The sequence below is a fragment of the Zalophus californianus genome, chromosome 12 (genome assembly GCF_009762305.2).
Source record: "Zalophus californianus isolate mZalCal1 chromosome 12, mZalCal1.pri.v2, whole genome shotgun sequence".
NCBI classification, from domain to species: domain Eukaryota; kingdom Metazoa; phylum Chordata; class Mammalia; order Carnivora; family Otariidae; genus Zalophus; species Zalophus californianus.
The window spans coordinates 2330953-2356618 of record NC_045606.1 but is presented as its reverse complement, the minus strand read 5'-3'; the positions used below and the strand labels follow the sequence as shown (position 1 = coordinate 2356618).

At 52.5% G+C, this 25666-nt stretch overlaps 1 protein-coding gene across 7 annotated transcripts; it reads right to left on the bottom strand.

Moving 5' to 3' along the window:
• On the bottom strand, positions 1 to 25666 carry UPP1 (uridine phosphorylase 1). 7 transcript variants are annotated; one of them, XM_027573962.2, is made up of 10 exons: positions 24887 to 25115; positions 21870 to 21965; positions 19914 to 19986; positions 10792 to 10856; positions 6768 to 6885; positions 3505 to 3663; positions 3014 to 3128; positions 1239 to 1448; positions 874 to 1020; positions 1 to 315 (listed from the first exon to the last, which is right to left on the bottom strand). In XM_027573962.2, the coding sequence occupies exons 4-10, from the start codon at positions 10833 to 10835 to the stop codon at positions 158 to 160; spliced, it is 951 nt and encodes a 316-aa protein (XP_027429763.1). In that variant the 5' UTR covers positions 10836 to 10856; positions 19914 to 19986; positions 21870 to 21965; positions 24887 to 25115; the 3' UTR covers positions 1 to 157. The 7 variants fall into 7 exon arrangements, with proteins under 7 accessions (XP_027429763.1, XP_027429760.1, XP_027429765.1 ...); XM_027573959.1 differs by lacking the exons at positions 21870 to 21965; positions 24887 to 25115 and adding an exon at positions 25539 to 25666; XM_027573964.1 differs by lacking the exons at positions 21870 to 21965; positions 24887 to 25115 and adding an exon at positions 25149 to 25230.

The following is a 25666-nucleotide window of genomic DNA, read 5'->3' as shown; positions in this document are numbered from 1 at the left end:
TTCTTTTTTAAGCTTATTTATTTATTTAAGTAATCCCTGCGCCCGGTGTGGGGCTTGAGCTCAGGACTCGGAGATCTCAAGAGCCGCATGCTCTCATGACTGAGCAGGCCGGGCACCCGATAGTGACTTAATGTGCAGCAATCATAACCGCGCGCCTTTAGAGGTTCAGGGGGTTTTGGGCGGCCGCGAGGCGCTTCTTGATGAAGTGGCTCACCAGGCGTTGTGGCCGTTGCTGGTACTCGACCAGCACCTCGTGGGGGCTGCTGACCTGGTCCCCCTCCAGGCGGTTGAGCAGAGTGACACACACCACGGCCACTGCAGAGAGCAAACGCCTCGTCACGGCGAAGCACCGGCTTTCCAACTGAATTCCCCAAGACAGGCAAGGCGTTCCCTCGGCTGTCCCGCAGGCCTGCCTTGTTCTCGCCTGATTCCTGCCAGCCTTCACCTCGAAAGCAGCTTTCAAGCAAGTCCCTTGAAAGCCCGGTGTCCAGGAATTCTGGAAGTGGGGAGTGGACCCCGAAGGCGAGCCTAGGAACTCGGGGGTGGATTAACCCCAAACCAGAAATCTAAGGGGCTTTGAAAGCAGGCTCCCAGCAGCGTTGGGAGCCTCCTGACCTGACTGGACGTGGGTCTTTCTCATCCTACTTTGTGCATGCAAGCCACTGCACAGCCACTGAGGACCCGGCCCAGGACGGTGTGACAGTCAAAGGTGTCCGAGCATAGGACTGGACAATGCCACCCCATCCAGAAACTTGCCTTGGGGGGGGGGGGTGGGTGGAAGGCAGCCGCGGCTGGCGGGTGGTGAGTGCTGGGTGATGGGGGCAGGAGGAGGATCTGGACGGGGCCCCGGTGACCAGGTGCTCGCCTGCCTACCTGGGATGCTACATGCACCACATATGGCTGCCAAGACCGAAGACTCCATCTCGATGTTGCAGATGCCAGCCGAGTGGGCTGCCTGCAAGTACTTCTGCTTGTCCTTCTCTGTGTAGGAGCAGAGGGCGCCGTCCAGACGGCCTTGCCCTGAAGACACATGGACATGTGCCAACGTTGACCTGGGTGTGCTCCCCACGTGCACACAGTAAGTACCTGCTACATGCCAGGACTGTGCTACCCACCAGGACGCAGGGACACTTCGGATCCCTCTGGGCCCTGCCCACCCATAAGCAGAGCACTCAGGGCACCATGGAAACCCGGAAGAGACGGGAGCCCCGGGCAGGATGGAGACCCCTCCCTGTCACCTTCATAGAAGTCTGAGGTGCACATGGTGTTCCCTATGACCGTGGGGAACTCCAGCAGATCCAAAGCACACTGCATCAGCTCCTGCGCGAGCTCCTCATCCAGGTGCGTCCTCTGAACCACCCGCTTCCCCAGGACCACCTGCTCGAACACCGGCTCGAAGGAGGCATCCACCGCCTGCCGGGTAATGACCACAGAGCCAGGCTTCAGACCTGAGGAGAGAAGCAGGCGTTGTGACCATCCAGGGCAGGTGGGGAGGGCACCGCAGAGCGCACACAGAGAGGAAAATGACCCGTCTACGCACCAAAATACCGGGACACCCAGTACTGTTCTAAAAGGCAATCGTTAAGGATCCATTTTCTGCATCGAATTCTTTTTTCTGATGAGAGAAGTAATGCATAAGGCTTGCAGAGAGCACGGAAGAGAAAAGAGCAAAGATAACGGAACTGCTGGGGACCCCCCCATCCCTGTTACATGTACCACGTCCTCCAGTCCTTGCTGATTTTAACTGACACGCCACCGCTCAGGTGGCCACGGTGTGCTTACCTGGTCCCTGCTTTGTGCTTTTTCATTATTTACGATTTCAAAAAACTGCAGAAGTAGAAGAGTCTAAGGAACCCCTGTGCACCCCTAACCCAGCTCCAGCACCTCCCGACTCCCAGCAGATCCCACCTTCCTTTGATCCCTGCGATACTGGGGTTCCACTTCCCAAGTTTCCTGGGCATCCCCTCCTGGGGCATTTTCCCATTTGTAGGGACATCACTCTGCTCCTATTCTTTGATCTTCTAATAACTTTGTGTGGGATGTGACCATGAGCCTTTCCAAATACTTACCTGAAAGGGAAGTTGGGTTTCTTAAACATTTAGGAAGCAGGGACGAGGAAGCTAGGGGATGGTTCTAGAGTGCCCCCATCAGCCGTTTCCATGAAATGTGACAAAGCATGTCCTGGTCCCCTGTGGATTTATCTGGACTTTTCTCTCCCGGGCTGTTTTGGTCCCTGTTCTGGTCAGTGGAGTTGCTCCCACCCTGGGGCTTAACCTGCAGGGCGCTCGGCTGCTGGCTCTCATTCCTTCATGAGCCTGGGGATGTCACGCCCCTTCTGCTGTCCTCGTCACCCTCAAGGTGGGGCGTGTGAGCCCCTCCCAGGGGGGCCAGGAACGGGACAGCTCTGAGCCCCCCCAGGGGGGACTGTCAGAGTCAGAGAGCCGGCAGCTTCCGTAAAGCAAATGTGCCCTGGGCTTTCTCCCTGCATCCAGTCCTCTCTCTGCTCTCTCTATGGCTTTCAGAGACAAAACAAAACAACACGCTCAGGATCAGCCTGGGGACCCTTTAGGCAACTTAAGGACACTTAACTTTGTGTTCCATCTCTCTCTTTGATTTTCCTGTCGGTTTTCTCCTACGGTGGTTCGAATCCTTGCAGGAATAGGGAGGTGCGGAGGAAGGAGAGAGGCAGAGAAGCGGTTAGAAGGAAGGGAGAGAGGCAGGCAGGCAGACGAGGAGGCTCCGAGCACATCACCCCGAGAGGACAAGGCTCTGCAACGCCGGGCCCCGCACCTCTCCGCAACCTACTTCTGGGGGCTGGGTTGGGAGAATCGGCTGGATGAAAAGTAACAAAACGAGCTTCTTTTCATGTCTCCTGCTAATGAGCTTCCTCGGACAAAGCCGGGTAGAAGCTCCGAGTACCCAAGCCTGCCCTGCACGGGGCCTGCCCGCAGGGAGGCTCCAGGTCCTCGTGTGCGGGATGCTGGCCCCGGGCGGAGGCCTTGTGCACACTCACCGATCCCGCCAGACGTGCCGATGCGGATGACGGTGACATCCGAGCAGTGGGCGTGGTAGAGCAGCTTGATGAGCTCGTGCAGCATGATGGAGGTGGAGGGGATGCCTATGCCGTGCTGGAACCAGGGAGAAGCGCCCACATTAGGTCAGGGTGGGGGTGCCTCTGGGCACGTCAAACTGGCAGTCAGACAAGATGGACGTCCAAACATCACTTTGGGAGGTGCCAGAGTTTGCACAAAGCTCACGCACACAGCCGTGACACAGTTCGCCACCCCGAGGCTCAGTGGGGAAGCAACAACCTGCTCCCGTTATCTGGAGCTGAATACCGTCTCTGCACCCCGGAGCGCTCTGAATGGTTGCTCGCTGTGCCCACTCTGACACAGCTGTTGGACACAGGTGTTGAGGGGACCCGGGCCGTGGGTGCAGAGGGCAGGCCGGGGAGGGTGCTGGCAGAGCCCGAGGCCCGAGCCCAGCGCCCGGGCAGGTACTCACGCTGACAGACAGCACGGGGCCCACTTTGAACATGGCGTAGCGGTCGGTCCCCCTGCAGATGTTGGGATACTCTGCACCTGGGTGGTCAAGGCCCAGCTCCTTGGCCATGTATTTGGCGAAGGCCTCCATCCGGGTAGGGCTTCCCCCGACACACACGAACTGCGGCCAGAGAACACAGCCCCGTCAGGCACAGCGCACCGTCTTCATAGCAGGGGTCCCTCCAAGGGGGGCCCCCAGCAAACATCAGCATCACCTAAATGTTGCGGGAAATGAAGGTCCCTGGCCCCAGCCCAGAGCTACTGCGCCTGGGGAGCCCTGTTATGGGTGCTTCTGTGAGTGATTCAGATTCAGACACTGGCGATTTGGATGCTCACCCAGTTTGAAAGGCACTGACTGGGTCATGGGGTCACTGCTCCATGCACGAGGCCCCTGTGTAATCCGTCCCACACAACCCAGGAAAACCCGACCCTTGCTCTCTCTCTGGGGAGGAAGTTCCAGGTTCTGTCCATCATGTGCACAGCTCGGTCGGCGCCTGGAGGGAGCCTAGGTTTGGGATAAAATGATGTGGACTCCTCGCTGTGCGAGCAGGACCCCACAGCCCCTCTGTAAGATGGGCTTCTAACACACACCTCCCCAGCCGTCCAAGAGCCAGATGGCCGCAGTGTAGAAAGAGCCAGGGGCCCAGTGGGGGCTGGGGAATTGGGAGCTATCACAGGGGTAGGTGGCTCTCAGAGATGGAAAACCTTTCATCTGCAAAGTGCCACATACAATAACTTATTTTTCATTTTGTTTTACCCAAGAGGGAAATGTACATAAGCCAGTTTTAAGGAGTCTGATGATGAAAGAATGATTCATCTCTAAACATGACAAACAGGGGCGCCTGGGTGGCTCAGTCGTTAAGCGTCTGCCTTCGGCTCAGGTCATGATCCCAGGGTCCTGGGATCGAGTCCCGCATCGGGCTCCCTGCTCCGCGGGAAACCTGCTTCTCCCTCTCCCACTCCCCCTGCTTGTGTTCCCTCTCTCGCTGTCCCTCTCTGTCAAATAAATAAATAAATAAAATCTTTAAAAATAAATAAATAAATAAAATAAACAGGACAAACAACATTTCCATAGCCTAGAAAAAATTTTAGGTTAAATTCTAATGCATGGAAAGCAAATAAATTAAGACCACAATGCACAGCAAAGGAAACCATCAACTCAATGACAAAGCTACTGAGTGGGAAACGATGTTTGCGTATAACATGTCTGATAGGAGTTACTATCCAAAACATAAAAAGAACTTATACAACTCAACAGCCAAAAAAAAAAAAAACAGATAATCTGATTTTTAAAAATGACCTGCATAGATATTTCTCCAAAGAAGACAACCAGATGGCCAACAGACACATGAAAAGATGCTCCCCATCACTGATCATCAGGGAAATGCAGATCAAAACCACAATGAGATGCCACCTCACACCTGTCAGAATGGCTAAAATCAGCAACAGAAGAAACGACAGGTGTTGGCGAGGATGCGGAGAAAGGGGAACACCCCATGCACTGTTGGTAGGAATGCAAACTGGTGCGGCCACTCTGGACCACAGTATGGAGGGTCCTGAAAAAATTAAAAATAGGACTACCTTATGACCTAGTATTTCTACTACTGGGCATGTACCCAAGGAAAATGAAAATACTAATCAGGAAGTGATATGCAGTCCTATGTTTATTGCAGCATTATTTACAACAGCCAAGATATGGAAGCAGCCCGTGTGTCCACTAATTGATGGACGGATACAGAAGATGCAGGTGTGTGTGTGTGTGTGTGTGTGTGTGTGTGTGTGTGTACGCACACGCACACGCAGAGGAATATTACTCAGCCATAAAAAAAAGAATGACATTTGCCATCTGCAACGACGTGGATGGAGCGAGAGGGTATAATGCTAACTGAAATAAGTCAGTCAGAGAAAGACAAACACCAGAGGATTTGGCTCACATGTGGAATTTTGGAAACAAAACTAACTAAGAAAAAAGAGACAAAGGGAAAAACAGACTCTTAAATACAGAGAACAAACTGGTGGTTGCCAGGGGCGCCTGGGTGGCTCAGTGAGTTAAGCATCTGCCTTCGGCTCAGGTCATGGTCCCAGGGTCCTGGGATCGAGCCCGGCATCGGGTTCCCCGCTCAGCGGGGAGTCTGCTTGTCTCTCTCCCTCCCCCGCCCCCTCACCCTGCTCCTGTTCTCTCTCTCTCTCTCTCTCTCTCCCCCCTCCAGACTGGTGGTTGCTAGAGGGAAAAGGGTAGATGGAAGAGCCAAAGAAATAAAGGGGATTAAGAGATACCAACTTTCAGTTGCAAAATACATGGGTCATGGAGATACCAAGTACAGCAGAGGGAGTATACTCAGTAGGATGGGAATGACATTGTTTGCTCACAGATGATGATTACATTATCCTGGTGAGCACTGAGCAATGCATGGAAGCGCTGAACCGCTATATTGTGTGCCTGAAATGAATATTAGACCGTATATTAGTTATACCTCAATTAGCAAAATGCTACGAGCTATAAGCACCCAGAGTAAATCCAAGAAGAACACATGGGCATTTGTCTCACGGTTTGAAATGAACGCGACGGCTGCTGGGACAGTCACTGGTTGTTTCGATTTTGAATCTAAACATTAGTGCATCTGTACCCACAGGGATCAGACATTTCAAAAGTCCCGTGCCAGGATAAACCAGCCCTGAGGAACTCAGGACTCTGGGGGGTGGGGGGGGAAGGACTAGAAGCAAAATAAGCCATTACAAAAAAGATAAATACACACACCTTAAATCACAAACAGACACATGTAATTACTCACTTATTATCCCTTGCTCCTCTACAGAATGTTCTGTGTCCCCTTTTTCCTTTTCTCTCAGTGGGGCATTCAGAAATTTATTGTATTGGTTCCCATCACACGCTGAATTTATAAGAGATTATTTAGGGACCAGTATGGCAGAACTTAGAGGAGTTTTCTTTCACTCATTAGTTTACATATTTTAAAAGTAACAATTTGCAAAAATCTGATGAAGATATAACTTTGTTTTTTTAAGATTTTATTTTTAAGTAATGTCCACACCCAACCTGGGGCTCGAACTCACGACCCCAAGATCAAGAGTCTCATGCCAGCCAGGTGCCCCCTTGGTGACAAGACAACTTGGTGACCTGGTCCTCTGTCGCCCAGTCTACCCATATCTTCTACGAGGAGGCTGATCTTAAGACAAAGCCCCAGGATCGAAAGCCCTGTTTTTTACCTTCACATCTCCGAACATCGCAGGGAAATCATGCGTGCTGGTGCTGAGACTGAAATGGTAGAGGACATCTTCTTGCATCGCTGCTACATTTGGGTTGGTGGGTTGTACAAGGTGGTCACTATTACAAAACAGGAAGGTGAAAGGTTTAGGGAGCACCAGCGCCCAGGGGCCACCGTAACAGAGGCGCCCGGTGTCAGCGAGATGCGTGCGGCACGTCGTGGGGTGAGACAGGCCACCCCGGCCCACAAGCGCTCCCGCTTCCCTGTCTCCATTCTGCCCCCTCCTCCTTCCCCGTGGCCCCATCTCACACCCCAGGCCCCTGTTTGGAGGCTGATCAGAAAGAGCTCAGAGGAGCACAAGAAAGTACAAAGATCAAGATGCTAAATAGAAAGAGTGTAGTAGGCTACCCAACTCCATTTCATTCGACACACGACCTTGGCTTTATTTTGAAAACAATACATCACATAGAAAATACGGATGGAAATACAAGAAAAAGAATTGCCTCTAGTTCCCCCTTCCAGAGATCACCTTTCCAGTCTGTACACCTTGCATTTAATTATTCTTGCCTTGTTGCATTAGCCAGTGCTTCCGTGTGATGTCCAGTGGGAGGGAGATAAGACATCTTTCCATTTTGGTTTTCTCTTCAGTGGTTTTCACTTTCAACCTGAAAGTGTGTGTGGCTCCCATTATTATTTCTACTGGACAGCACACCACTGGCCTAGGGTCAGCAAACTTCTTTCCATTAAAGGCCTGAGAGTGAATATATTTGGTTTTGCAGGTCACAGGAGCCCCGTCACAACTCAACCCAGCTGTTGTCACGTGGAAGGGACCACAGACAACATGCAGGTGAGTGAGGTTGTGTTCTAATAAAACTTTATTTACACTGCATCTCCAGCTTGCCACCCTTACATGCACCTCCTTCGACATCTATGCCTGACTGACTCCCACGGGCAGCGGGGCTCCCCCAAACCCTGGCCTGCCGGGCCGCAGCGGTGCAGAGACACATATGGATCCCTGAGTCAGGGCACTCGGGACCTTCTTGTTCTTCCTTCTGAGTGTGACTTTCTGTCCAGAACCCACTGATCTGTTTCTTCTTCAATCTAACTTGAAAGAAAGAAAGAAAAAGAAAGAAAGAAAAAGAAAGAAAGAAAGAAAGAAAGAAAGAAAGAAAGAAAGAAAGAAAGAAAGAAAGAAAGAAAGAAAGAAAGAAAGAAAGAAAGAAAAAGAAAGAAAGAAAGAGAAAGAAGAAAGAAAGAAAGAAAGAAGGAAAGAAGGAAAGAAGGAAAGAAGGAAAGAAGGAAGGAAGGAAGGAAGGAAGGAAGGAAGGAAGGAAGGAAGGAAAGAGACACAGCTCCAAGCCCCCCGTGACTTGGGAGAAAGGAGGGCACAGGACCCCCTGGGGAGATGCGTCCTGTGACTCAGGCCCCCAGGGGAGCAGCCGCTACCTTTGCGGTGGGGCGGGGGGGAGGCGCATTTAGAAGATGTGTCTAATATTTCAAAATCTAACTGGAAACACTTATTTCCCAACCAACCAGACGCTCTGGATAGCCATAATGCCAATTTCCTTTTTTTTTTTCTTCCCTTTTTGTATTCCTGCTCTGGGGGCGGCGACACGGGTGATCTCCCCGGAAAGCAAGCGATCCATAAACTGCCAGCAAGTCAGGCGTGAGTCCCCACGCGCCCGCGTGGAGCGCCAGCCTGGCCCCAGTCCCGGGAGACCCTGTCTGCTCCGAGGTGCTGGAAATCTGGCAGGGAAACGGCTCTAAGCTGTCACCAGAACAGCTGTAAGCCAGGGCACCCCGATGAGCACCCCGATGCTAGGACGGGGTGCTGCCGGAGCAAGCACCAGTGCCTTCCGCGAGCTGGAGGGCCGCCAAAGGACAGGCTCTGTCTTGCTCTCGGGCATCAGATCCAGCCCGGAGTCGGTTAGTGGGTTTGGGGTTCTGCTGGCACTCAGCCTCCTCATGCATTCACATACTCCCTTTGGCTGCAGGGAAAACTGACATCACACCCTCTCATGAAACCATCACTGATGTAAGGTGGTGGCTACACTCTTTCAGGATGTTCTGAGCACGGCAGGGACTGAGTAAGGGCTGACTGGCAAGAGTCAGAGCTGACAAAACAGGATGTGATTGAGACAACTTTGCCCCATATTTCAACATATTTCAACTTTTTTTTCCTCTCTCTCTGATTCCAGGTAGAGAAGGAGAAGGAAATGGGGTCAAACTGTGAAGAACAGCAATGGTTTTCGAATATATTAATTGGGCATGTGGCATCATGAAGCAGAACAGGTTCAAATGGACTTTTTGGAAGGTTTTAAAATAACATGTCAAAGGCCTTACTTGGAACTCTGGTTCTCTACTCTAGATACAGTTTCCAGTCACTTTATCTCGCTCTATTTTGTCACTTTATTCATTTAACAAATATTGCTGGAACAATATGCGAAACGAGTGAGAGTTGGCTGGTTCTAGAAGACGCCCAGGAGGCTCGGGATAGGTACTCGGGGACTAAGGCAGGGAGTCTGGGGTAGGGAGGGAGGGAGATCTGGGTCCCACACCAACCCCGCATGGGGCCCTATGCTGGGCACAAGGAACACAGAGTAGTACCTGGGAGGCACTTGACCTTGCAGTAGAAATGACGTTATCCAGAGCTGGTGCGTAATACTGCATTTGAAGCTCGTGAGCACCACAGAAGTGGGGTCCTAGCCGCCTGCCCACCTTAGAGGCTCACTTTAAATATTAGTATATCCCTCCAAAAAAAAAAAAAAAAAAAGGAGGGGAGCCCGGGTGGTTCAGTTGGTTGAGCATCGACTCTTGGTTTCCACTCGGGTCACGATCTTAGGGTCGTGGGATCGAGCCCCACGTCCGGCTCCGTGCTCAGCGGGGAGTCTGCTGGGGATTCTCTCTTTCTCTCCCTCTGCCCCTCCCCCCGCTCTTTCTCTCTTTAAAATAAATAAATAAAATCTTTAAAAAATTAATATCTTTCACAAGAGGCTGCACCCATGAGCTGGCCTTTGAGCTCCAGACACCACACCCGCCTCTCAGCCCGGGGGGGGGACAGTGAGAAGCCAGTGGTTGGCAATACCAGCAGTGAGGGAGGGCAGGGTGGCCACCGGGGCGGGGCAGGGCAGCGGGGGACTCCAGCTGAGTCCCGTCCACGGCCCTTGATGCCCTGTGCCCCCTTCTCAGACCCATTTCAACCCCCACCCCCCGCCAGCGCCCGAGGGGCCTGGATAAGGACAGGGCAGTTTGGGTTGCCAGTGACTTAGAACACTTAGAACTTTATCTCCGCAGTCATGTCCACAAGACATCCTGAAGTGTGAAAACAGCCCTCCCAGACTCCATGGAAGGAGGGAGGGAGGACAGGTGTCCATGTGGGAGTCCAGGGAGGCCCGAGGAGGGCACGGGGAATGCCTGAGACTCCTCCCCCCGAGAGATGACCCAGGAGCCCAGCTCCAGGGCTCCCCGAGGGCGACACACACAACCCCGGGGCTGTCGAGGAGGGAGGCCAGCAGGGCCCGGAGGTCCCCTGCAGCAGGACGGGGCGTCCCTGGTAGCCCCCGCAGAGGTGGGAGGACATGGCGGCGGGGGGGGGGGGGGCGGCAAGGAAACCAAAATCCTGTTGGATTCAAAGCCCACGTAGGAATCAGGATGAAGGCAGGAATTCTCGCTTTGCCCTCAGTGCACAAATTCGCATATAAGAGGGGCCGGCAGGATCACAAAGTGGAGTTCTGGAAAACCGTAAAGGAAGTATTTAAGACTCAGAACCCCGGCAGAGCTGGGAGGCAGCAGGGCTGTGTTGCAAAAGAGCAGCCTGTCCGGCTGAGACCCCGAGGGGCCAAGGGCGGAGGGCAGAGCTGTTAGCCTGTCAGTCCTCGAGCCTCTGGACCTGTCCCGCCGGGCCCCAGGCTCCATCACAAGAGTCAAACATGTTCCTGTGCGGCGGCTCTCGGGAAAATGTATGTCACAAAGTAATCACGATAAACCCCAAAATCCAACCCGCCCGCAGTCAGCTGGAGCCTCACCTGTGATTATCATGTTTCTTTGTTTGGGACCCCGAGGAAGCCATTCTCTCAACAGGGGCAGGACCCTAGGAGAAAACAACACAGAATATTATTTAAGAAAAAACTCAGGCATACACAAAACCTCACGAGTTTGTTTGGCAGAACTCTACTGCAACGGGGCAGTGTCGAACTGAGAGCAGGAATGCGTTAGTCAGGACCCGGGACAGATTTTTTATTTCGTTTGTTAAAGACTTTATCTATATGTGTAATAGAGAGAGCTCGAGCAGGGGGAGAGGCAGAGGGAGAGCAGGGGGAGAGGCAGAGGGAGAAGCAGGCTCTCCGGTGAGCAGGGACCCCGATGCGGGGCTCAATCCCAGGACCCTGAGATCATGACCTGAGCTGAAGGCCAATGCTTAACTGAGCCACCCAGGCGTCCTGCGGGTGAACTCGGTTGATAAAGCCCATGTCCTGCCATGGGGACAGGAAAGAGGAACCAGGTTAACCCAGTGACCCAGGGGTCACCAAGCCCGGGAGTGGAGTCTGCCCCATGTAGCCAGGACGGGTTCCCAACCTGCCAGCTCACCAGCCAGCGATCAAGAAACTAGAGCCCACTAACGTCGCTCCCCAAAGGCCCTTTTTCGGAGAAAGGGATCGATAACCGTTATCACTGACCATTTTTAGCAAAATCTGAAACCCAGAGAAAATGAGACACTGTAACACTTCCACCCCAGCTTACTCCAATGGGCTTTAGTTCCTAATAGCCTCCCAACGGACCCCTTTCCTCCTTATAAATCGCGCCTCTCCTTGGTTTCCCGGACCTGCTGTGTCCTGAATTAGGATTCGCTTTCATTCCCGAATAAAGCCATCTGTTGCTGGTAAAGTAGCTGGCCGTGGCTATTTCTAAGGTTAACATGACTTGGTGATCGGAGATGGGAGCCAGAGAAGACTCGGGGCCGGTGAGCAGACAGGTGCATGATCCGTGAGCCGCAGGGTTGCTGGGCTCACTGCTTTCTCACCAAAGCTGGGCTTGAGGACAAGTGTTCTCCTGGATTTTGAGCCCCATGCTTTGTGCTCAAGCGCTTTACGCTTTACCCGGGATTTACCAAGGCCTTGACCTTTTTTTTCTCTTGTTTTTTTTTTTTTAAAGCATTTTTTAAGGATTTTTTTTTAAGCATCTTTTAAGCATTTTTTAAGCATCTCTGAGAATATTCTATTGGCCTTCAGTCTGATTCAGACTGTGTTTGATGGAACCGCATTGGCCTTCGGTCTGAGTTCTGTTTGGGACGGGACCATCCTTCCAGAAACTGGGTGGCCTTTGATCCCAGCAGGAATCAGAGAAATGGGATCTCAGTCGTCAAGATGCTTTGAGGGTGCCCCCCTTCCCCCCACTACTGGGACTGTGGCCCGTTTTACGTTTAAAAATAATGGTCCCGCGGAATGCCCGTTTATAAATAAATGGACTGACTTAACCGGAAGTAATTTAGATCTAGACTTCCAATGGCCGTTATGGGGAACTTTCCATCTCCCCAGACTTAATTGTCTCAAAGCTGAACTGGACAACCACGGTCCTAAAATTGACAAAACTAAACGCAATTCCTTCTACAACTGGTATTTTGAAGCTTCCAAGCGCTGTCTGGAATCTAAAATTGCCTCTCTCCAAAATACAGTTTGTAAACTAAATGAGGCAAACAAACAATTAAAAAGGAAAAAGGGGGCGGCGCCTGGGTGGCTCAGTCGATTAAGCAACCGACTCTTGATTTCAGCTCAGGTCATGATCTCAGGGTCGGATATCGAGCCCCGGGGTCGGGTTCTGCACTCAGCCTGGAGTCTGCTTGTCTCTCTCCCTCTGCTCCTCCCCCCCAACTCTCTCTCACTCAAATAAACAAATAAAATCTTTAAATAATTAAATAAATGGAAAAAAGGGGGGGCTTCTGAGGCCTCTTCCCCGCCCCTCTTTCGCCATCCACAGAGGCGAGGCCGCCATCTTGCGCTCAGACGCTGCCGCCATCTTGTGCTCAGACGATCTGCCCCATCTTCACCCCGGCCTGGTCATCCTTCTCTCAGACCCTCTTTTCTTCTGATGCTCCCTCTGCTCCCTCGTCTCCTGAACCTATTAAAACCCTTGCTCCTTCAAAGTTGAGTCTTCTGGGGATCTAAATAGACCCCAGGTTTCCTAAGTTCCCCGGACTAAGGCTGAACTTTGAGCCAGAGGTAAAGGGGGTCCCCTAAGTGGCTGAGGACCCCCACAGGTTTGCTGGAGAATTTAACAGAGTTACTCACACTTAGCAACCTGGTTTCTGGGATTTGTAATAGTTGGGCCACAGGCTTGTGGCTGAGGGCTAGTCCAAGCATTGGATAAAACCAGCCCAATGGGAACATCCTGAGCAGGATTTAGAGACACAGACCCCCCGAATTTTGGCAAGATGCTAGACCACTCGCTGGAAATCTCCACCGAGCACTTGGAATGGCTTTTCCGAAGCCGGTTGACTGGGCCAAAATTCAGGCTTGTGCACAAAAGCCTGATGAATCTGTTCGTCATTATTATGATTGACTGCAAACTGACTTTAAAGAAAGTTCTGGGGCGCCTGGGTGGCTCAGTTGGTTAAGCGACTGCCTTCGGCTCAGGTCATGATCCTGGAGTCCCGGGATCGAGTCCCGCATCGGGCTCCCTGCTCGGCAGGGAGTCTGCTTCTCCCTCTGACCCTCTTCCCTCTCGTGCTCTCTATCTCTCATTCTCTCTCTCTCAAATAAATAAATAAAATCTTTAAAAAAAAAAAAAAGAAAGTTCTGGTCTTCCTTTTAAGTCTGTGTTTATTATTGGGCTGATCTGGGATCTTTTCCTTTTCGTTAAAAGGCCCAGGATGAAATGGGAAACTTGGTCTGCCCCCAGATTCAATTGCCCTGGCAAAACAGTTTGCTCACACCCTAGCTGAGTCACCTGCAGGAAAGACCACTAAAATTTCCAATGTTCAACGCCATCAGACAAAGCCCCCCCCCACCCCAGCAAAAAGCCTAGTTTCTGCTGATACTGCCGGAACCAGGACATTGGATAAAGGACTTTTACGGGTTTAAGCTCTCCCGGTGCTTTCAGCCCACTAGCTAAGCTCTTCTACCTCCTCCTCATTCCCAGTGCTGGGGCTCTTCCAGTCCTCCTAATCAACCCAGGGAAACCACTCCCCAGATTCGGAATGGATCTCTGTCCTTAGCGACACAGGACCTATACTCTCAGTGCCCGGCCCCACGGCTGCAGAGCAGCCCCTCGGAGCACCAAACCGGTTCAAGTGGTGGGGGTCTCCAACCAACCTCAACAGGTTCCCGCCTCTGAACCCATTCCCTTCGAGAGGTACTCACTGTTTTCTCCTCAATCCCTCTGCCCCTACTCCTTTACGGGGTTGAGATTCCCTAGAGAAGTATCGTGCCAGAATTTCTTTCTCCCCGAAGGGGAAGATAATTCCAGAATCTGATAGCAGCGATCAAAATAGCCAACCAGCGGAATTAAATGACCCTCTGATGTCTTTTGTTTGCTCTGTCTCTGGCGGGACCGTAGCTGAGTCTGGGGACACCGATCATGTAGTCCTATTGGATCAGCTACCACCCTCTTTCTGGACAAAATCCTCAACTGCTATTGATAAAATGCACAGTGCACCTCCCAACAAGACTCAGGTAGATCCCTCAAAACCTCTCCCTAGAATTAATCAATGCCCTATAAATAAAGAAGCCCTTCAGGGCATCCAGCCCAGGATGGAGAATTTCGAGGCTCAGGGCCTCACGATCCCCTGTACTAGTCACAGCCCTACTTTACCTGGAAAGGAAACCCAACGGCCAGGACCTCTGAGCAGTAAGTAACGTCGTTACCCCTCAGGACCCTGTTGCTCCTCGCTCCCACGTGTTACTGGCAGCCGTTCCCACTGAAAGCGAGGTTTCTGCGTAATTGACCTATGGGGTGCATGGTTAGTACTCCACTCGATAAGGACCGCCAGTGTCTTTCTGCCTTCACTCGGGAAGAACAGCAGGATAGCTGGGCAGTCATGCCCCAGGGTGACACGGAGGGTCCTTCAAAGGCTGATTCGGATGACACACAGTTTCCTGCAGCCTCGACTTGGTTACAACGTGTAGATGACTTGCTCTTCTGCTTCCTGCTTGGACCTCTTCACAGGAAGGCAGCCTCCCCCTGTCAAAACTTTTGGCCTGAAAGGGACCTACAGTCTCCAAAGAAACGTTGCAGCTTGCACCACGTCAGGTTCAATATTTATGGCACCTGATCTCCGAATGAGGACTTGATGTGGATCCAGGTAGACTCAGAGGCATCCTGAATTTCCCAAAACGGAAAACCACGCACCAATTAGGAGGCTCCCTGGAGCTGGCTGGCTATTGCCGACATTGGATTCCAAACTCATCCCTCATGGCCCAGTCTGCATGAGCTTTACTTTTAGTAAAGTCAGGACAAACCTGACCCTATTATTTAGAAGGAGGTGGATGACATGGCCTTTGAGACTTTAAAGGAAAGTCTAACAAAAGTCTCTGCCCTCAGACATCTTAATTATCAACTATCCCTCCTTGTACGTGAGAAGGAAGGGGATACCCTTGGAGCACTCACCCCAAAAACACGGGGCCCACCATTGCCCCATGGGGCATCAAAGCCGACAATTAGGCGCTGTGGCTGGGGGCCTCGGGGCCATTCTTGCCACTACCCTCTGAGTTGAGGCCCACACAGAAGGCCTCCTGAATTCTCCTGACGCTCAAGACTTTTCATCCAGGGGCGCCTGGGTGGCTCAGGCGGTTAAGCGCCACCTTCAGCTCAGGTCATGACTCCAAGGTCCTGGGATCGCGTCCCCACATCAGGCTCCCTGCTCAGTGGCGGGTCTGTTTCCCCTTTTCCGTCTCCTCCCCACTTGTGCTCTCTGTCACTATCTCCATCTCTCGCTCTCAAATAAATACAATTTAAAAAAGAAAAAGACTTTTCTGCCAGGCACCTCACCTCCTGTGACACCCTCACGGTAACTGCCCCTCACAATAATAACTCTTTCTGGTACCAATAGCCTTAACCCTACCATCTTTCTGCCCTTCCAGGACAAAACCCTCCAGGACAGCTTCGTGTTGACAGATCACCTGTTGACCCCCGGTGACAATTTACAGGGACCTGCTCTAACCAGTGCAGATTTTTCACGGTTTCCTGATGGTTTCTTACTTAAAGGATAAAATATCATACTGGGTGTACTATTGCAAATCCCTGGGAGTCACTGAGTCAGTACCGTTACCCCTGGCTACTTGCGCCCAGCAGGCTGATTTAAACGCCCTCACCTGAGCTCGTGTTTCAGCCAAGGGCAAAACCCCAAACATTTATGCTGACAGTCAATATGCCTTCGGGGAAGGAAGCTCCAGATTTGGGAACGGAGGCAACAGGATTTCTTACCTTCCCTGGGGATAAGATTAAAAATGGCTCCTAGGTCCAACATTAACGAGGTGCCATGCTTTTGCTGGTGGCTTGAGCTATTACTAAGGGTTTTGGGCATTCCAGCATCAACTCCCTGGAGGCCAAAGGAAACCACGTCGCTGCTATTTCCACCCAAACGCTGCTCTGAAGGAGCCCAAGAGCCAGACCTCTGTCATATTCCAAAGAGATGCTCTTCCAAATGACGATTAGAAAAAATGGACCAGAGATGCCCAACAATCGGCCCCAGAAAAGTTAACTCAGTATTGGAAATCTGATAACTGTTGGTTTGATAAGAGAGGGAAACTGGGTTTACACCAAATAACAAGCTGGCCCTATCAGAAATTTTTAAATTCCCAGTACTTACAACCGTACGCGCATTAAACCGTGGGTCACCGGGAAAATCACAGCGTTCACGAACCAACGTTGGTGGGGACCCTGCTTGTCCCACTTCTCCAAAATACAATCCTGGGAAATGTACCCATCCTGCCCAATGGACCCTTTGAGGTTTGGCCAATGGGCTTCATGCAGATCCCTCTGTGTCACGGATACAAATAGGTTTTAGTCCCGGTTTGTAAGTTTTCTTATCGGACTGAAGCCCTGCCTTGTAGACAGGCCAACACCTCTTCTCGGACTACAATCCTATGAGGAAAGATGACCCCTACCTCTTGAGCTGTGGTTCTGGGGGCGCTGTATTCTGGGTTCTGACGGGGGAGCCCATTTTACCAGGCAGGTGCTTCAACAAGCCTGTGCTGTTTGGCTGGTTTTATGACACTTTCGTTGTGCACACCAGCCTCAACCCTCAGGGTTGGTGAGGCACTAAGGGCGCTACGAAGACACAGCTGGCAACATTCGTAGGGACCCCCCCAAACACGTTGGCCAAAGGCATTGTCATTACCCGTTCTGAATCTCAACTCTGCTTCCTTGGGAACTCCTGGCCTCTCTCTGTGAGATGGTCCCGGGATGCCCAATGCTCATGGTCAACTGAAGACCCAGCGGGACAGGGGCAGACTGGAGCTTCCGAGGACATGACCTTGCCTGTGGATACAGCTCTACTCACCCAGCCTGAGGGCAAGAAGTTTTCCTCACCCCCCCCCCACCCGTTCTCCTTAAAATGCATGCCTCTCCACTGTGCCCCCGGCTGGCCCATGATTTTGCAACAGCTTACTTGCCTAGGGTTGTAATTCTCTTTCATTCCTGAATAAACCCACCTGTTGCTGGTAAAGTGACTGGCAGGTTTTTTGTTTTTTTTTTAAGATTTACTTATTGGGGCGCCTGGGGGGCTCAGTCGTTGAGCGTCTGCCTTCGGCTCAGGTCACGATCCCAGGGTCCTGGGATCGAGCCCCGCATCGGGCTCCCTGCTCCGCGGGAAGCCTGCTTCTCCCTCTCCCGCTCCCCCTGCTTGTGTTCCCTCTCTCGCTGTCTCTCTTTCTCTGTCAAACAAATAAATAAAATCTTAAAAAACAATAAGATTTATTTATTCATTGATTTATTTGAGTAGAGAGGGGCACAAGGAGGAGACAAGCTGACTCCCCGCTGAGCATGGAGTCCCACACGGGGCTCGATCCCACAGCCCTGAGCTGAAACCAAGAGTCAGATGCTCAACCCACTAAGCCACCCAGGCGCCCCCCTCCCTGGCAGTTTAGCTTTTAAGGTTAACAGATACATACAGTTGACCCTGAACTGGGGGGGGGCGGGGGGGGCCGGCACCGGGGACGGGATGTTTCCCTGCGTAGTGGAAAACCGGCCTGGTGCTTTTGACGTTTGATTCCTCAAAAACCTAACTACTACTACGAGCCTGTTGTTGACTAAAAGCCTTCCGGGAAACAGAACTGGTCAGTGAGCACATTATTTTGTATGTTATAGGTATTAAGTACTGTACGATGAAGCTAGAGAAAAGAAAATGTTATTTAAAGCATCGTAAACAAGAGAAAATACATTTACAGCACTTTGTGTATTTATCAAAAGAAACCCACATGTAAGTGGATCTGCCCAGTTCAGACCCTTGATGTTCGAGGGTGAACAGGCTTGGTCTTCGTCCCATTTCCGGCGTGGAGCTCCTAAAACCTTTGGCATTTCCTAAAAGTTGTGAGCAAGGGGATGTCTCTTGTTATGTTAATGACGTGATGTTTGGAAAACGCCTAAGGATGGGGGCTGGTTGCCAGGGAAACCAATCTCAGGGCTAGAGGTTGGCACTTTCAGCCCCACCCCCCACCTCTGGGGTAGGGCTGCAGGTTGAATCAATCACTAATGACCAGTGATTTCATCAGTCCTGCCCGTGTAACAAACCCCCCCATAAGATCCCAAAAGGACGGGGTCCGGAGGGCTCCTGGGTTGGCGAGCAGGTGGAGACGTGGGGACCGTGGGCCGTGTGTGTGGGGCGGGGGCATGGGTGCCCCGGGGCCCCTCCCCAGGCCGCGCCCCGGGCAGCTCTTCTGTCTCTTCCTGCGTTAACCCTTTTATTAACAAACCGGTGATCTAGGGAGTAACCCGTCTCCCTGAGTCCTGTGAGCGGCTCCAGCGGCTTCATCAAACCCAGGGAGGGGCCGTGGCGCCCTCTGGTCTGTGGCTGGTGGGTCAGAACCCAGGTGACAGCCTGCACGTGGGGCTGGCGTCGGGGAGGGCGGTGCTGGGGGACCGACCCTCGACCCTCGACCTGTGGGTCTGTGTCTCCGGGTAGATGGTGTCCCGAGTGAGTTGCATTCGGGCAGCGGTAGGAACCCACACATGCGTCAGAACTGTCGTCAGATTTTGTGATCAGAATCTTGGGTCCTAATTCCAGGCAGGCAAGCACAACTACCATCGGACAAATCCACACAGACAGCCAGGCTTCCGCCCAAGTCTGGCGTCCAGGAAATGCAACCATCAGCAGCACCCTGCGGGGACTGGCCGCTGGGGTCCACCCCTCCTGCCCTCCCCCTCAGGCTCTTACTTCTCCATGGAGATCCCGAGAGGAGGCTTGGGGTCTCACAGCTGCGTCCCCAGGGCCCCAGTGGTCCCCAGTGAGACCTGTATTGCTCACAGCAACCCCCTTCCCCCCAAACCATCAGGATCCTCCAGGATGCTCATTTCTCCTCTGTGGGTGGGGAGCCGGTGGGCTGGCAGAGAGCTCAAAAGAGGAAGAGTTAGATGTGTCTTCCCGGGGGGGCGGCGGGGCAGCAGACAGAATCCAAAAATGGAAACCAAGCCGCAGAGAGCATCCTGTCTGGCCTCCCCACCGAGCAAGTGCTACTGTCCTCACCTGCTTGCTTTTCTTGCCTCTGAACCAGAGAAACCATCTCCCTGCCCAGTCCCTGCCGTGCACTGCCCCACTGAGTCGGCCCGGCCCCCTTTCCTTGGCACCCTTAGCGCTCGCAGGCACCCCATCCAGACTGTGAGCCTCCCCAAAGCTGACCCCAAGACTGCCCCCGCCCTGCACTCAGTAAAAGATTGAGCCAACTTGGTGCGGAGAAAACCACAGACTTTTGCAATGCTCTGATTGGAAATGTTCCTGCTAGGCACGGAGGAGGCTTGCAGGCAGAGTGGCTCTGTGCGCGGGTTTGCATGGCCAGTCCTGGCTTAAGGTTCAGAGACACAGTTCACTCTCCAAAGGATACGTTCTACCATCGCCCCACCTGCCCGCTGAAAGGTTGAAGCCAGGAGTGGGTAAAGCAGGAGGAGAAGGGGCGGGAACCAGGAGCCCGTCCATCCTAGTGGGCAGCCACCTACTCACCTAGACTCTTCCAGTGGCCACAGGTGAAGGGGCAGTGCTGGGGAGCAGGTGTTTGCTCTTGGAAAAGAAGCCCCTGTGATAAGAAAGAAAGAGGTAATGACTATTTAGGGACACGGTGCTCGTATTTCAAAAGGGGTTTCCCAGTTGGCAAAAAAAGGAACAAAGCTACATTGTATTTCTCCAACCTTCAAAGGAATCAGGAACTCAGGCTGGTCAGCGGTGCAGTCCCCTTCGAGACGAGGCCAGATGAGCTTAGAAAAGGCGGACAAGCCGCTGCTTGCAGGGTCCACTGCCCCCCAGCATCCACCCCGGTCCACTTACCTCGGGCTCACAATGTAAATCCAGACCAAAGGCCTGGAGACCCTTCCTCAGCCAGAGGAGGGAGCCCCTGTGGGAGGGCAGGGTGCTGAGTGAGGAAGGGGTGATGGGGATTTCCAAACACCCCTCTGGTGCAATTTAACCAAGAGAGGTCATTGGTGGAATTTAGGGCAGATTTCTGACAAGCGCTGCTTCAATTGTTTGGCTGATTTTAAATTATCGCACACCCCAGACATTTCCCCTTCCACAGACGAGGCAAATAATGCGTTTCCTGACAGTCCGTGCTTGATGGTATAAAACGGGTCTTGCAGTCTGGGCATCTCAGAACGAACCCTGGTGCCCATTCCACTTCCTGTCTCCCGCGTAGATGCCAACTTGCAAAATGCGGTCCCCGATTTAGCCCTCGGCTTCACTGTCCATCCATGAAAGGCTTGGGCTGACCTTCTCCCTCTTCCTTCCCCCCCCCCCCCCCAAGAACAAGGCTGCTAGGTGCGTGGTGGTGCTTGCGCGGTGCTTTTAGCTCACCGGGGAAAAGCTTCATCTGTTTACTAGCATCCCTAGAGAAGGCATTAGCTCTCTGTAAGATGCCAGAAAGTGCTAAGCATGACCTGCATCAGTCACTGACCTTGGGGAAAGGTCAAAGGCCAAGTAAGTGCTCAGGCAGTGTGTCCATTAAATTTGAGCAGCACCTGGAAGTGACTGGGGGCCTCTGAAAGGTTGAGGTAGGGAATGACAGATTTGAGCTCCTGAAATCCCTCGTGTGCCTACAGGTAGAGCCTCCTACAAGAACTCGATTGTTAAGTATTATGTCCTTGGGAGCAACTGTAATCTCTTCTCTGAGAAAAATCCAAATAGACACTGTTATTATCCTATCTGTTTTCCTAAGAAATCATTTATCTTTCCAAAGTCCTTTGTTTCCCCAAGTGCCCTTTCTGCATTCCCCCAGAAGCCATTTTTCTCCCAGAAGTGTCCCTCTGTGCCCCCCATGCCCTATTAAGATGGTAAATAAGCCCCCAAATTCTCACCACCTCCCGGAGCCACATTTTTGTTAACTCCCTTTGTAGACATAAATAAAAATCCGTCTTCTCTCTTGCTAGTCTCTTTTGTCACTTTAATTTGCAGTCCCCCAAGACTTGCACCTAAGAGGATAAACATTTTTCTCCCCAACACATGATTCCAGCGCAGTTAGAGGGACGCAGAGCCTGAGCAGAGATGTGCTAGGAACAGAAAAGTGGGGTAGGTTCTGGATCCCAGAGATGAAATCCTAAGGACTGACTGGAAGGTGGTATTAGGATGAGGCTGGCAGGGATGCCCGTGTCTAGCTAAATGACAGGGAAGAGTGTCATCCACTAGGCATGGGGCTAAGGAGGGCCGTTTCACTGGAGACGCTATGAGTCAGCACAAGGTGGTTACGGGCATCGCCCCATGGGGGAAATCAGGCTTGAGGTGTCTTCACGAAGCGGGTTTGAAAAGTGAGAGATAAGGCTCACTTGGGGAAAACAGGGCGGGTGGGAACTCGGGGTCTAAGGCAGATGCCCCCAACCAACAGTTGAGGGGAGCCCAGGACATGAGAGGGACATCAAGGGAGCAAGGGGGTGACCAGGGCCACGTCCTGTCACTGCAGAAGGAAACACTTACTCAAAGCTGTCTTTCAAAAGCCTGATCTTTGAGCACGGTCAGCACTGGCAGACGGTTGTGACACTTGGTGTCCCTTTGTCCTGAGGGATGGAGCTTCTGCGGAGAACAGGCAGCTCTCCTACAGCCCAGCCAACAGCTTGGCAGGTGAGGGTGAGGTGGGACCGGCACCCAAGGAGGACATCAGCCCGGAGGCTATTTTAAGCAGCATTCCTTCTGACATTGTACAGCGACCCTCAAACTTCACACGGAGGAAAGGGTAAGTCCGCTTCCCCAAGATGAGTCTCCTCTTACCTCCCCAGGACCCCATGTGCTTCTCTAAACAATGGGAGGGTGTCCCTAGATTCCTGCCCCGGAGGTTCAGCCTCCCAGAGAAATGTGGGCTTGGTTCTGGCTCTCAGGCTCTTAGGGAGGAGCCCTTGCTGTGAGCACCTGGGGCTCCCCATTCACCTGTTGCCCGATCCAACTTGTAAAAAACCCCATAGTTGATTGCGGTTTTCTGGGGGTTGTTTTTAGTTTTAACCCATTAAACTAAAAATCAGATAGGTGGGCTATTCAGTGTAAACAGTTTGGTGTATAAATGTTTATAAAACCTTTTTTTTTTTTAAAGGTTTTATTTATTTGAGAGAGAGAGAGTGTGTGTGCAGGGGGAAGGGCAGAGAGAGAAGCCGACGCCCCGTTCAGCGGGGAGCCAGACATGGTTCAATGCCAGGATTTGGGCTCAATCCCAGGACGCTGGGATCATGACCTAGGCCCGAGGCAGACGCTTAACCAACTGAGCCACCCAAGTGCCCCTATAAAACTTTTTTGAATGAACATAGTTCAAAAGAAAATATGTGAGAGAGAGAGAGAGAGAGTGTGTGTGTGTGTGTATGGGAGAAAGAGAGGGAGGAAAATGATCAACGTTTATCTTTAGGGAGTAGGAAAAGCTGCAAGTTTCACTTGGTTTTTATATTGGTGGCTTTCTTTTTATTAAGTTTTATTTATTTAAGCAATCTCTACACCCAACGTGGGGCTTGAACCCCTGGGCCCGAGATCGAGAAGCACACTTTCCACAGACAGAGCCAGCCAGGTGCCCCGAGTTTTGATTTCTTAACAATGCATTTGTATTAATTTAATGATCAGCAAAGATAACCAACTCCTCTTGGACAAAAGCCCACCCATGTAAAAAGCTTATTTATTATGTATAACTAAAATGTTACTTGGTGTCCACCAGGGTGGAAAGCCCTGGAGCTAAGAATGTGATTTGTGGGATCATGAAACTTACGTGAAAAGAGCCAGAAGTCTGGCCTCCAAAAGGGGGAGGAAAAGGGCAGACTGGCTGAGCCTCGGGGAGTCTGGGGCAGGCTGGAGGCTGACTCAGAGAAAGGTGGGACCCAGGACTGCAGCCGGGAAGGGCGGGGCAGCGTGTGAAAACCTTTTTAAGGGTTTAAGGTTTAGACTTCCACTCAGTTCTCCGAAATCACTAATCCTTCAAAAGCCAAGCTCAGAGCCGATGAAAGGAACCCGAAACCTCTAGATTTAGGAGGGTCACGTAGTCAGAGGGGCAGGGCAGGGCTGGGCAGGGCGGAGGACAGACAAGGCATAAGGAAGCGCAGGGGGGAGGGTGGTGGGGGAGCGCCTGGGGAGGGGAGGACACCGCGCAGCCTGAAGACTGCCTCAGTGGCCTTAAAAGTAGCCCTGCTCTCCGGAGGTTTGCGTTTCTAGGTCACTCCCCGTTGACGGGAGCAGCCTGGTGCACGGCTGAGCTCTGGAATGGGTGACCGGTTCCAAGTTGGCCAGGAAGACTGCCACCAGCGACCTTGAGTCATCTGGCAGGTCACCCGGCCAAGCCTTGACCTGGAAGGGGGACAGACCTGTGGACAGCCTCTGAGGCTGCACGACGTCCCCCCTGTGGGCGCTTCCAGGTCACTGGACAGTTTACGAGAGACACAAATTGTAAAAGGACCCACTCCCCGTGCCAATTCTATCTCTGCCCTATAACTTTTGACTGTGGTTTCTCTTCACACCCGCTGGACAAACGGATGTCAGTATTCATACTGTAACACTTGTTCAGTTGTTGGTTCAATGCATGCTTTCATCCACGGGGGCTCTCAAGGTTTGAGAAAGAAAAGAAGAAAGAGGGAAAGAAGGAGAGAGAGAGAGAGAGAGAGAGAGAGAAAGAAAGAAAGAAAAGAAAAAATGGATTCACCTGCCCCACGACAGCAAACCGAGACTTAATATCCGTTAAATCAAAACCAAATGGGAGACCACCCTTAAAAAAATCCAAGCAGAAGATAAGTTTAGTCACATGAAGTTTTTTTTTTGCAAGACTAACTTGACCCCAGCCACTTCTTCCTTATGCCTCTGGAAAATGAGAGTGAAACTTACAGTTTCGCCGAGATGGGTCTGAGGTAACCGGGGACCAATTCCCTACCATTTAAGAAGATTCTAAATTTGAAGCCAAGCCCTGTGAAGAACAGTGGGTGCCTTCCTGCTGCTTTATAACCATACATCCCTGTAAAGCCTCCCATGTTCTGGTTTGAGCGCCCCCTGTTTGCAAATTTCTGAGAGGCTAATGGGTTAGAACTGTCGGAAGTTCAGAAGGAACAGAAGGAAAGCCCCTGATTCACCAGAGTAGCAATTAATAAAAGTTTATCATGCGAGACGAGGCTAACCCATCAGCCTCTCAGAAACTTGACTTTTAACCAGTCCGTCTGCAATCACCTGCTCACGATAGTGAGATGCCCTTCCCCCAAAAGAAGATGACCTTGCCGGAACAATCCTTTCCTTTGACAGTCACTTCTGTCTGCTCCCGGCGGGTCCCTAACCCCTCACCATCAGGCTCCCTCACCCCCCACCCCTCCTTCTGCCCCAAGTCTTCCCCTTGTACAGGTCCCCGCAGCTCCTTTCTGCTTGCTGGACGGGATGCTGCCGCATTGCTGAGTGACCAAATAAAGCCAATGGGATCCTCAAGCTTACTCGGTGGAATTTTGTTTTTTACGAGTAAAAATCATCCTCCGAAAAGTAACTTTACTTACCTCTCCCCCAAAGAAAAGGGGGGGTTGTTCTAGGTGTTCTCTGGTTTGGGCTGCGGAGAAGACAGTCCCCACTCTGCCCACCACCACCGGAGGTCACAGCGGCTGCGCTCGCCGGCGGCCGGGGGTCCCGGAGCGAGGCGGCTGTGACCGGGTCGGGAAGCGCATCCTTCTCCCCCCGCCCGCACCCTCGGAGCGCTCTCCCTGTGCACCCTGCTCTCAAATGCACCCCCACCCCCTCTCCCAGAGCATTCTCCCCACGCACCCTCTGAGCGCTCCCTGAGCATCCTCCGGGATGGCGCATCCTCCCCGCACGCTGCTCCTCCTCCCGCGCGCCCTGCTCCCGGCGCACCTTCCCCGGACGCCCTCGCCGTGTACTCCCCTCCCTACACCTTCCCCCACCCTCCCCGCACCCTGCTTGCCCTCCTTGCGCGCGCCCCGTTCATCCTCCTCGCGCATCCTGCTCGGCCTCCTCGACTACCCTGTTCGCAGTGCCCCCTCCCCGTGAGCCCTCCCCTCTCCGTGTATCCCCCTCCCCGCGCACCCTGCTCCCCGCACATCCTTCCCAGCCAACGGCTGAGTCACCTCCCCAGCAGGTGACACGAAAGCATGGTTCCCGAAAGCGGAACCCCGAAGCCCGGCGTGGATCACTCACCGGCGCAAAGGCACCGGCAGCGTCGATTTCGGACCTAGGTCTGCGTGCTGAGCCCGGGTCACCGCGCCGCCGCCGCCCCCTCCCCGCCCCGTTCCGGGAAGGCTGCCCCCAACTCCGCCCAAAGTTCT